The following is a 13,165-nucleotide window of genomic DNA, read 5'->3' on the forward strand; positions in this document are numbered from 1 at the left end:
AGGATTTTCACTGCTGCCGGTCTTCCAGTGTCTGGATTTGAACCACCTGCCTTACAGCCGGCGGTCATTCATACTGATTCCGTGACAGAAGCCAATAAGAAAGGAGTGGACAGGGGCAAAGAGCTGATCACAAGGTAGAGAGGGGAGGGAATTAAAGAGGTGAGAAGTGAATGTAATCAATCTGACAATAAAGGGGAGGTGAGTGAAGATGATCCCAGATGAGGGCGGGCCGAAAAGGAGGCAATTTGGGCAGCATGATATTTATAGCCGTAACCTATTTAGAATATAGAGCAAACAAACTGAGATAAAACTAACAGGCTGCCGTCATACTGTGTAGCGACCCAGGAATTCGGGAACCGTGGATGGTGCCCTCTGTCCATTTCGGCGCCCGGAGCTCATGCTCCACTGGAACCACCCTTGCTACACCCCTGTCTACAACATTCCTTATATTCCCCAATTACCCTCCTGAATATAAATTTTAAAATTCTAGGTAAAAAAAGGACCTTTGAGAAAGTTCAACTGGATGAAACGCGTTGGGGCATGCCCCCTCACCCACACAAAACTTTTATAGACTACAAGAGACTACTCTTTGTATGAGGCAGACCATAGCTTGTTAAGTTTCAAGTATGCCCTTTTCATGGGTCTAGCCCTGCTCACTCTAAAATCAAACAATTGAAAGCCTGTGTTTACCCCTGAAATGGATGTCTCTGCGGTGCATAGGCAACGGATACTAAGTGGTGCAGCGTGTAGTACTAAGATCTCCATTTTAAAGAAAAATAATTCTTACAGTAATGCCGTGAAATAAAACTTTTACTTTTCAAGTTTTGAGTTCACTGTTTTGTTATTTCTCTTCAAAATACATCTTTGGAGCCTAACATACAACAGCCTGCAGATGTCACTGTTATGTTTGCTTTCTATAGAAATACAGTAGTATACTTTTCATGCAATAATGTGAGCATAATTCCCAGGAGAGATTATAATATAAAAGCTATTATTGCAATGATATACATTTTATAGTCCAGCTTGCATACATATTTTCTATAGTTAATATATGTTGCTGTGCTATTATTCTAAACAGTTGAAGAGTGTAATTGTAGTTTTATAATGAATGATGTAACCTGTAGTGTTTAAATTATAAGCATATTAGAAGGCAGCTTGGAATTCTATGACCTTTATAGACATTTGGAGCTTTAGAAAATCCTTACGATCTACAGCACAATGTAACATTTATTTAAATATTTTAGCATAACATCAATTTTTTTCTATACATGTCAGAAATTTTAATTCACTAATTGTCATTACATCTTGTTTTCAGATAACTGAATTTTGTGATGCCAGTGACCATAACACAGAAGCTCCAAATCTACAGAACAGAATGTGTAACTATCGCAGTACATGGGATGTCATCATGAACCACGTCGATATAAGCTCCACTCCACCCAGAGAAGACACCAATATTCCTGTCCCCACCTTTTCGCTGTTGCAGTACAGAGGCAGAGTGATCACTCTTGTCCTTGATGTGTCTGGAAGCATGTCTCTGGTGAGTACTGATTGGCAGTGTGCAACTGGAAACTCTCATGTAATTTTTACTCCATACTTTCAAGAGATAAATGAGTCAGGATGGGACAGAAATAGCTTATCCAAAGTCTAAAACAATCTAGTATGACAGAGACATACGGTATAAAACAATGATGTGTTGGAAAGCTTTACCTGTTGGCTTCTATTAGGGTTTATGTTGCTTAATTAGTTCTAGCCCTTGAAGGTTGTTGTTTTTGTTTTGTTTCAAGTTCTTTTGCTCCACTTGGGTGGAGGAAATCTGGGCCCAATGATTATTTCAATCTGCCACTGAGGCTTTCCTCAGGGGTAATTAACCATACAAGAGTGGAAGAAGAGACGTCTACTTGTGTAGCATACTAAGGCCCTCATTCAGAGCCGTACGCTCTGAGCAGAGCGCACGCTCTGAATGAGGGCCGCCCTCCATAATTCTGGATCGTCCTCCTGGACGCTCGCATAGCTGTGGGTCACCACCCACAGCCTATACGAGCGTGCAGTTTGATGGCCGCGATGGTCGTGACCATCGCGACCATCGAAACTGCGAGCCGGAGCCTGCGGTTGAGGTTTTCAACCGCAAGGCCCGGAGTGATTTTGGCTCTATCAGAGCCAAAATCACTCCCACTGACATCACTAGTGATGTCAGTGGGCCGGCTTCTGACAGGAGGCGTTCCCTTGGGAACGCCCCCGTCAGGGAGGCACGCCCCCGGCACGCCCACCAAAGGGGGCGTGCTGTCAATCAACATCGACAGCACGCCCCCTTTGATCAGACACAACGAGCGAAGGACTTTCCTTCGCTCGTCGCGTCTGGCGCATGCACACGATGGAGCTCCCTCCGTCGTGCGCATGCTCAGTGCAGACCATCGACCCACTTGCGAGCGGACAGCCACTTGCAAGTGGGTCTGAATCAGGGCCTAAATACATACATAAGAAATATACACTTACATAAGAAATATCTGCAGTGTGCCTGTGCATCAGGGCTGTAACTAGGGGTGTGTGAGTGGTGCTGACGCACAGAGTGCAAAACCCTGTGGGCGACACTGCCCTCCCCCATGGCCCCAGCATCTGCCCAGCATGGTGCCTGGAACTACACACATCACCTGGTCTGGTGACACCCATTACACACTCGATAGCCGCTCATCTGAAAATGGGGGCATGACTTAACAAAGAGGGTGTGGCCTCTCAGGAAATCCTGATTGCATCACTCGGGAGTGTGTCCAGCATCCCCTGAGATGCTCGGTTTCCCCTGGAGACCTGTGCTAACTGTCGGCTGCTCCTCTGTGACAGGAGCTGAGTGCTTCAGGATAATGTCAGAAGCCAGCATTTTGGTGTGAGGGTGACACCCTGGGGTGGCCTGTACCCCCATTCTGACACCACTGCATCCAGACATGTACACTGAGGGGTATATTTACTAAAGAGCAGGTTTTTAGAAGTGGAGATGTTGCCAATAGCAACCAATCAGATACTACTTAACATTTCTCTAGCACAGTGGTTCTCAAACTCGGGGCCTGATTCAGACCCACTCGCGAGCGATGAGCGCTCGCAAGCGGGTCGATGTTGGCCCAGTGCGAATGCGCATGAGGGAGCCGGCTCCGTTGTGCGCATGCGCGAGACCCGGATAGCGACGGCCAAGCCGTCGCTCCGGGTCTCGCTACAAAGGAGGCATGCTGTCGATGGTGAGTGACAGCACGCCCCCTTTGGTGGGCGTGCCGGGGTCGTGGCTGCCCAGACGGAGGCGTTCCCATGGGAATGCCTACCGTCAGGGGCCGGCCCCACTGACATCACAAGTGATGTCAGTGGGAGTGCTCTCGGCTCTGATAGAGCCGAAAGCACTCCAGGGCTTGCGGCAACGAGACCCTACCACAAGGTTCTCGTCGCAAGCCCGATGGTCGCGATGGTCTTGACCATCGCGATCATCTTTTTGGCCGCTCGCTATAGCTGTGGGTGGTTACCCACAGCTATGCGAGCGGCCAGGTGGCCGCTCAAAAAAAACAGAGGGACGGCCCTGATTCAGAGCGAGCGCTCTGTCAGAGCGTCCGGCTCTGAATCAGGGCCTCAGTCCTCAGGACCCCACACAGGTCACGATTCCCAGCAGGTGCAGCGGTGTACTCATTGCTCACTGACACATTTTAAAAGTGCCACAGGTGGAGCTAATTATTTCACTTGTGAATCTGTGAGGAGATATAGAAAACATGAACTGTTTGGGGTCCTGAGGACCGAGTTTGAGAACCTGTGCTATAGCACCTTTAGAAGATGATAGCTAGAATCTGATTGCTTGCTATGAGCAACACCACCAAGAACTCTCACTTTACTAAATATACCCCTGAAGCTCTTACAGTCCCACAGAGCATCCTGAGGATGCTCAGGGTAGTGCTGTAATTCACGATGCTGTTGGCCCCGCCCCCTCCACATGATATCATGCGGGAATGGCTGGAATGGCACAGAAAGTAATTTATACAGTACTTTATATTGTCACCACCTGTTTGCTGTATGAGTCCTCTGGGTTTGTCGTTCAGTACTGCACTATCAGAGTCTTTTTGTTTTTAATACTTTTACTAAGGTCACTCGATTAAAGAGAAACAGTTCTAGAAGTCTTTTAGAATTCACAAATATGATTCTGAGATAAGACCATTTCACATGGAGTTTCTATACACAGTTACCTCCAGGGTAATACAAAGATTTAAGTTCCTCATTGTTAAAGATCAAAGCTATAGCACACACATACTGTATATTTATATATGATCAAAAAATAGAGGGTCCCTTAGGTGAACGTCCTCTATATTTTGATCTTATCTGAATATTTGGATATCTTATATTCCTGCTGGTTGCACCCTAGCTAATGTCGTTTTAATAAATGATGTGAGTGCAGACACTATATATATGTATATAGTAGTAATTATATGTATATATAGTAATTATGAACCAATGTGACTATTTAGAGGAGGTTAACAGACCGCTCTCAGAGGCAGAGTGTTATAAGCACTTATCATACGATCCTACCAATACTTACAAAAATTTTACGTATTAGATATTTGACATGGGAAAGGTTAATGGTTGATAGATGAGCATATATTGAAAGTTCTTAAGCAATAGTCTCCAAGATACATATCTTGCCAAAAGTCCACAAAACATTGGTAAAACCCTCCTGTAGACCCATAATATTTTCCCGTGGCTCCCTGTATGAGACCATCTCACAATACATTGATTTCTTCCTCCATCCCATTTCCCAGAACAGTAAATATTATTTAAGAGATGCAACTGATTTCCTAAATAAATTTATTGAACTTTGTGCACCCTCAAAAGGTTGTATGCTGGTCACACATGACATACTTCATTTGTATACTAACACACATAAGTTAAACATATGTGCATAGTATCATTATTTGCTGCTAGAGATATACAGGTTTTGTTTTTACATTTCCTAGTTCCTGTTTATGATTTTGAGAGTTTGGTTATTACAGATCATTTATGGCTATTTACTTATATTAAAACACAACAACTTATAGACCACAAACAAAAACACAAATGATAACAGTTTAATGGATGTGGTAATATATACAATAAACTATATTTATGCAAATGAATTCTAATTAGAAAATACAGACATAATGTACAAACAAATTGTATATAATTCTATAGTTCTAGCTTTAAAATAGACATGTCTTTTAAATATCCCATGTGACTTAATTCTTTATTCATTTTCTAACTCATATAACACTACTGTAAATAATAAGCATGTCTTTAATTGCAGAATGACCGTATAGAACGACTACACCAGGCAGTGGACTTCTTCCTTACAGAGATAATTGAAACCTCAGCTTATGTTGGGATTGTCCAGTTCTCAAGTACTGCATCAGTCATTTCTTCACTGGAGAGAATCAATGAGCTGCAACGTGAGAAGCTAAAATCGCTGGTTCCTAATTCAGCAACGGAGGAAGGGACAAACATTTGTTCTGGAATTCTCTCTGGACTTGAGGTAGTGCTGAATTTTAAGAGTAAGAGCTTTGACATAACGTTAAATACTAAGTACTACTTGTTTTACAATTGAAGCATCTACTAGTACACTATTATAAATTTGTTGATTTCAAGAACTTGCGTTTTCAAGAATTTAAGATATGCTGTATTACATGTGAAGTGGTGATTCATGGATGAAAACTGCAATGACATAATTCAAGCCTTTACAGACACTAATGGTATGAGGTTAACAGTAAACCTAACACAGTTCTTATTAGAGATGAGCGGTTTGGTTTTGCTGAAAACCGAACACACCCAAACTTTGGGGTTCCAAATAGAAAATAATCCTTGTCTTCTAGCCAAGGTTGAAACTCGGATCTAAAAAATAGGATCTTACGTGTTTTGGATTGCATTTAAGTTCCTCCCTTGTGATTTCAGGTGCTGTGTGTTTACAATTTATCTGGAAATTACTGGAAATTAATGTCATTGATGTTAATAATACTATAGGAACAAAAAGAGGTCAAAGTTACATGATCTTAGGCTGTTTTTAGCAATTTGTAAAGAATTCCAAAACCAAAACTGAACCAAAACATTCAAGGGTGGTTTTGCCAAAACCAAAACACAACAATGATTTAGAACCAAAACACGTGGGGTCTGTGCACATCTAGTTATTATTAGGCCCAAGCACCAAAGGAACAGATTCTCAAAGTGTCCTGTGTCATAGTCCTTGTAACTTTTTTAAAAATTGATTTATAGCTACTAATCCTAATATATAAAATCAAACGTCCAGACTTACTGACTCATCAATGCCCAGCCTAAACCCCTGGACCTAGAAACATGGAATTTGGGGAATATACTCCTTCCATAATGTAAGCACCCACTAAGCAGTGTTTTTTTTTAATTCGACTCCTTTGAGGCTGAAAATGTTTCTTCTCGACCAAGGTGATTGGGTGACAAAGCAACAGTGCAGTCCAATATTCAAAGGGGGAGCAACACCAACTGCCAGTGTTTGGCATTTGGGGTGGCAGTTGGTGTGGTTCCACTATTTGAATAGGACCACAAGTGCTCAGATTAATACTTTGACTAGGTTTTTATTTTTAGAAAATTCACTTGATTTGTATTTGGATTTTGAAAACTTACCTTAATATGGATTATAATACTGTGCTTCACTTGATTTGCGATTGAGATTTTAAACATAGCAATTGAGTTTTTGAATGTTAATGGGGAGACTGTGCCTCACACCATTGTCCCCATACCAGGAGGCTAAGCCTGCCTGTTCCTGACCCTCTCCTATTTCATGTATGACACTCAGCTAATGGCTAGGGAGAAGTGTGAGCTAATTTTGTGGCACATGGTGGACAACTGGGCAGTTTTATGTGGCCTGCTCCAGAGTGAGCTCACCCATCAGCCTGGTGATCCTAGCACCTGAGGAGAGAACATCCAATATGGTTTACAAATAAATCCTTAAGTAGAGAGAAAAAAAGTTTACATACATCTTATAACTCATCTTCAATTCATTCACACAATTTAAAAAAAAAAAAACGACATTTATTTAATCTTGGTACTACCACGCTCCTTTACTAAAAAGAATAAGTATACTTTCCTCAGTATTGTACACAGTCAGTCCCGCATGTCAGATGATATTCACTACGGAAGGCATAACTCATTTCATGCAAAACAAAATATTGCGGAAACCATAGTGTAATATGTCAACACTATATTTATTTTCTTCATAAGTAAATCATTAAAAATAGTGCATATATATCATCGAATTAAAGATGCACATACAAAAAAATGGGTACAAATATGGTAATGAGTTGGAGAATTACCAGATGTCCCTTTATTTAGATCCTGTATCCTAGTATGGACAGTTCATGTCCACAGGTAAAACCAGCACTAACACACTAAATGCAAATGGACGATTTATAATAAAAAGTTTCAAGGTTATATTACCATTAAAATTAACATGTAAGATGATAATAATAATAATAGACCATATATGTAAAAGTTCTAGCTCAAATGGACCAGTAGTCGATTAAAGTTCCATAGTATCTTACGGCACATCAGATATAGGCTCTCTCATTGATGTATATCCATGTACTACCATAAAGCAGCAAGATGTTACCCATTCCAGGAATCAACCAATACAGTCCTTTAACAGTTGATACTTGCACAGAGTTTGGGCTGATGTAGATCTACTGGATAGTCTTTAAAATGCGCCACTAGGTAAAGGTAGTTCCAAAGTCCATATGAGGATGCCAAAGAGGTTATTTAAATCAGGTCTGGAGATAGCAAATCCTGCTCAACATGTTTCACTGGTATAATGGTGTCCACCTTCCTCAGGAGCATAAGCAACTTGAAACTTTTTATTATAAACCGTCCAGTTGCATTTAGTGTGTTATCGCTGGTTTTACCCTTGTTTATCCGTATAATATAGTTAGGAGTTGACACTCCCTTTACCAGCATCTCTCAAATAGCGCTCTTTGCTTTATAGAGTTATTTTACAGTTCGTGTCCAGCACACTGCATTGGAAGAGACTAAGGACAGTCACACTACCTTGAAGAAGAGAGGTGTTCCTCTTGAAACACGTCAGTGGAGTGTGACATGTCCATACTAGGAGACATCCAGATAAAGCCCTCTGTGAAGGACCTTGTATGAGGTTTCTGGAGACCCCAACCTTATTACACCTACAGGCCCTAAATAGAGAGACATCTGGTAATTCTCCAACTCATTACTATATTTGAAGAAAATTAATATAGTGTTGACATATTACACTATGGTTTTCACAATGTTTTGTTTTGCATGATATGAGTCACACCCTCCAAGGTGAATATCATCTGACATGCGAGACTGACTGTGTACAATAGTAAGGAAAGTGGCCTTATTCTCTTTGGCATACATTGTGTGACACTAGCCCAACTTGGTTATCAATATTACTGTAATTTCTATTGTATTGAGGTTGAGGGGTGTGATCTACTAGATAACTAGGTTGCCGCTGTGATAGTGTCAGTGCACCGAAGCCGACTTCATATATTATACTATATACTGTGTACAGTATAGCAGTTTCAAGAGCAAACTACAAGTTAATGATTAAACACAGTCCCCTAATAGTGGTCATCATGAATTATTCTCAATTTATTAAAAGCTGTGGGTGCATCATAACAACACGGCAATTACAGTACTGTGCAGTACAGTATATGTACTCATTTGCGTCCCATTTAGTGAGTTTCTGCGATATTATTAAAAAGATTGGTTGTGCGAACATGCAAAATGCAAATCCTGCCCTGCTTACACTGCAGTAGTGTCGGGAACGTGATTGGCCCACTTGTCAGGGATCTACATCCACTTCTACAGTATGATATTCAGTAGTGTAAATTTCATCAGTGGAGCACTAGCCACCCAGCGGTTAAGTTGTGTATTGCATTCCATGGATCCTCTATGTTGTAGAATGCCACGGTACGCCACAGTAAAGCCAGCATGCAACTATACAAGATACAACTCAGAAGCCTGAATGTTGCGCTATGAGGAACAAGCTAGCTGGGCCCATCTGTAACTATGATAATGTAATATAAAGAAAGCTTCATTAAGCCAGAGGATGCGATGATTTGTCTGGTTCAGGTACATTGGTGCCTTACAAAATTTTGTTCTGTGACCCACAAGTATTTTTTTAGGCCCCTAGATCATTTGTAAAGACAGTATATTAGATATTCTAAGACTAAAATAAAGCTATTAAATTGAACACATGTTGAATGGTAAAGTAAAGCACAACGTTTTCATAGTAAATTTGGTGTTTGGGCCTGTGTACAATACATGTGAAGATTAATATTATAAGTAAAAGCTAATGTGATTTTGATAAATAGATATAAAGTGATCTTTGTAGAAATATCATTAGTTGCACCATGAAACAGTTGCATCATGATACATAGGCCAGAAAATGCTATTGAAATATACATATGATATATCTGATTCCATGTCACAAAAACCTAGCTCCCTCCATTATGTAGAACACAACTGAAAAGCTGTTTGTGATTTTGGATTTGAATACAATTCTGTAGTGTTTAGTTTTGTTTTATATATTTATGCTGAAAGCAATTTCTGTGCTGTTGTTACTTGGGGGTAAATTTACTAAAGGTCAATTTGCAGCTCGATTTGAGGAGTGATTTAGCACTTCTCAAATCGACTCAAATGGAAAGCAGTGAAAACCGTTTTTTCACTGTATTTACTATGATTCGATTTGTTTTGCGATTTGCAAAACAAATTCGATTTGAGTCAGTTTTGAATAGTGATTTGCAGTTTGATTTGACATGTTCATGTCCAAATCGAACGGCAAATCACTCTTCAAAACGAACTGCAAATCCCCGATACATGAACTGCTTCATGCTTTCACTTTCAGCATGAGCAGTTCGTTCTAACACAGATACATGCAGACATCAGTGAGATGCCTGCATGTATCTGCCTGGAAAAAGTGTTATAAAGAGTTAAAAAAAAAAAAAATGTGAGGTCACCCCCTAAATCAGAACCAGCCCCGGACTGCTGAAACCCAGTTCTGGTTGACTAAGAACAGGGAAAAAATGACGTAGGGTCTCCCTGTACTCAGTACAACCAGCACTGGGCTATGGGAAGCAGGGCTGGTTCTGGATTTACAGGGAAAAATTTGCATAGGGTTCCTCTGTAAATCACAGAACCAGCCCTGGACCCTATCTACCGGGGGACTGATGCCACAGCCAGGGGAGCCCTATAACCAGGCCCGCCAGCCGCAGCATCAGCCCTGAGCGTTAGTGAGCCTGGGCAGGGATCCCTGGGGAGTTGGAGACCCCTTCAAAAAAAGGGGTCTCCCTCTCCAGGGCACCCCTAGTCTGGGCTGATAGCCCGGGGCTATGCCTGCCACCCATGGGCGGGTTGATTGGGTAGGTGTTTAAAAATAGATAAAAATAAGCATTGTCTTTCCAGTAGAACTGCAGGTTCTCAGCAAGTCTCCCCCGCATGCTGGTACTTGGAGAACCACAAGTACCAGCATGCGGGGCATTAAGGGCCCACTGGGACTTGTAGTTCACCTGTTAAGAAATGTTGCAAGAAACACACACACACACCTTACAAAGTATAAGTTTAATACATACATACATGCACACTCACACATATTCACCTATATTACCTCGAGTGGTCCCCTTGTCCAGTATGCATCCATGGGTTAAAATAAGAAAATGAAAAACCCGACCATTGCATTAAGGAGTAATCATTCTAACCAGAATGATTACTCCTTCCCAAATTAACCGCACAGATGCGGCTTCATCCTTCGAAGCTCCGTGTCTGTACGTTCATTGGCTGAGAGAGGTCAGGCCCCACCTCTCAGCCAGTGAACGGCTCCATCCATTGAAGTCAATGGTGGGAGCCACAGGATAAACTTTAGTTACCCTGCGGCTCCCACCATTGAGTACAATGGAGGAGCCATTCATTGGCTGAGAGGCGGGGCCTGACCTCTCTCAGCCAATGAACGCACAGACACGGAGCTTCAAAGGATGAAGCCACGTCTGTGCACTTCATTTGGGAAGAGGTAATCATTCTGGTTAGAATGATTACTCCTTAATGCGATTGTCGGGTTTTTCATTTTCTTATTTTAACCCATGGATGCCTACTGGACAAGGGGACCACTGGAGGTAATATAGGTGAGTATGTGTGAGTGTGTATGTATGTATGTATTTATTAAACTTATACTTTATAAGGTGAACTACAAGTCCCAGTGGGCCCTTAATGCCCCGCATGCTATTACTTGTGGTTCTCCAAGTACCAGCATCTGGGGGAGGCTTGCTGGGACCTGCAGTTCTAATGGAAAGAGAACGTTTATTTTATCTATTTTTACACAAAACCTACACAATCAACCTGCCAGCCACTGTCCAGGGACGGCGGGGGGTAGCCCCGGGCTATTAGCCCAGGCTAGGGGTGCCCTGGAGAGGGAGCCTCCTTTTTTTGAAGGGGTTTCCAACTCCCCAGGGATCCCTGGTCTGGGCTGACTAATGGCTGGGGGGCCCGGTGATAGGGCTCCCCTGGCTGTGGCATCAGTCCCCCGGTAGAAAGGGTCCAGGGCTGGTTCTGTGATTTACAGGGGAACCCTACGCTAATTTTTCCCTGTAAATCCAGAACCAGCCCTGCTTCCCATAGCCCAGTGCTGGTTGTACTGAGTACAGGGAGACCCTACATCATTTTTTCCCTGTACTTAGTCAGCCAGAACTGAGTTTCAGCAGTCCGGGGCTGGTTCTGATTTGGGGGGGGACCTCAAGTCAATTTTTTTCTAAATTTAACTCTTTATTTGCTTTTTACAGCGAGATACATGCAGGCATCTCACTGATGTCTGCATGTATCTGTGTCAATCCGACCTGCTCATACTCAAATCGAAAGGATGAAGCAGGTCTATTCTATTGGGGATTTGAAGTTCGATTTGAAGTCAGATTTTGAGTTCAATTTCTAATTTAATAATAGTAAATAAGGGTTTTGTGTCTTGGGCTATGTAAAAGTACCAATGTTTGTCCGATGGTCGATTTGAGGCCAATTTGACTCAAAATTTGATTTGAAGTCCGATTTCACATTCGATTTGGCCTTTAGTAAATACCCAAAAGTAAAATCGAAGTCAAATCGAACGAAAATCGCACCTCAAATCACTCAAAATGCCAAATCGACATTTCGTAAATTTACCCCTTAGTATTTGATCTTGGTATAAATGTATGTGAATTTGTGACTTACTATTTAACACTAAGTTCAGGTGTGTTTGGACAGCTACTATAGAATTAATGGATTATTACATGAGATGTCTTTGATACCCAATTGTAAAGCACAACAGAATATACTGCGCTATATAAGTAACTGTTAATACAAAAAGTGACATTAATAACAGTAGAGTGGAAGCTCTAATGTTATAAAACATACAATAAACATCCTCCAGAAGTACATATTACTAATGTCATTATATTAATGACATTAATAACAGTAGAGTGGAAACTCTAATGTTATGTACTTCTGGATGATGTTTATTGTATGTTTTATATTACTAATGTCATTATATTAATGACATTAATAACAGTAGAGTGGAAGCTCTAATGTTATGTACTTCTGGAGGATGTTTATTGTATGTTTTATATTACATTTCTTCTCATTCACAAATGAAGGTGAACAGATGTCTTGACGGTTCAGCATATGGAACTGAAATAGTGTTACTGACAGATGGAGAAGACAATTATAATACCAGACTTTGTTTCCCTAACATAACAGCAAGTGGAGCAATTATACATGTTATAGCTCTTGGGCCTTATGCAGAAAAAGAACTTGAACACATTGCAGAAATGACTGGTATGTTTTTATAACTGAAACATCATATGGACTACTGGTGTATTACATGTAAAAGAGTTTATCGTACTACATGTAGAGTTCAAGGCAATTTTGCGGTCTAAATGATAGGGAATGATTCTGATGCAAAGTGGCTGTTTTTCCATGATGCCGCAGAAGCCAGATTTGCTTCCTCATACTAATGCAAGGATCTGTATGGCTTCAAGCAAGAAGCCGCAACGCCCAGTCATCATCATAAGCGTAAGGACTTTTAAAGGAGCTGCAGAACTCAGCCCCCCCCCCCCTATACAGGCATAGAGATTGCCTATAAATGCCCAATCAGAGT

General features: G+C 41.4%; 1 protein-coding gene across 1 annotated transcript in view; it reads left to right on the forward strand.

The window, feature by feature from the left end:
- LOC148540812 (calcium-activated chloride channel regulator 1-like) overlaps window positions 1-13,165 on the forward strand; it is a 96,159-nt gene that overhangs the window by 47,313 nt on the left and 35,681 nt on the right. The window contains exons 6-8 of the mRNA XM_088481971.1: window positions 1,316-1,540; window positions 5,303-5,527; window positions 12,663-12,843. Of these exons, the coding sequence (XP_088338097.1) occupies window positions 1,316-1,540; window positions 5,303-5,527; window positions 12,663-12,843 (631 nt within the window). The remainder of the gene's footprint in view (window positions 1-1,315; window positions 1,541-5,302; window positions 5,528-12,662; window positions 12,844-13,165) is intronic.

This window comes from Taudactylus pleione, unplaced genomic scaffold (assembly GCF_031769625.1).
Source record: "Taudactylus pleione unplaced genomic scaffold, aTauple2 ptg000017l, whole genome shotgun sequence".
Taxonomy (NCBI): Eukaryota; Metazoa; Chordata; class Amphibia; order Anura; family Myobatrachidae; genus Taudactylus; species Taudactylus pleione.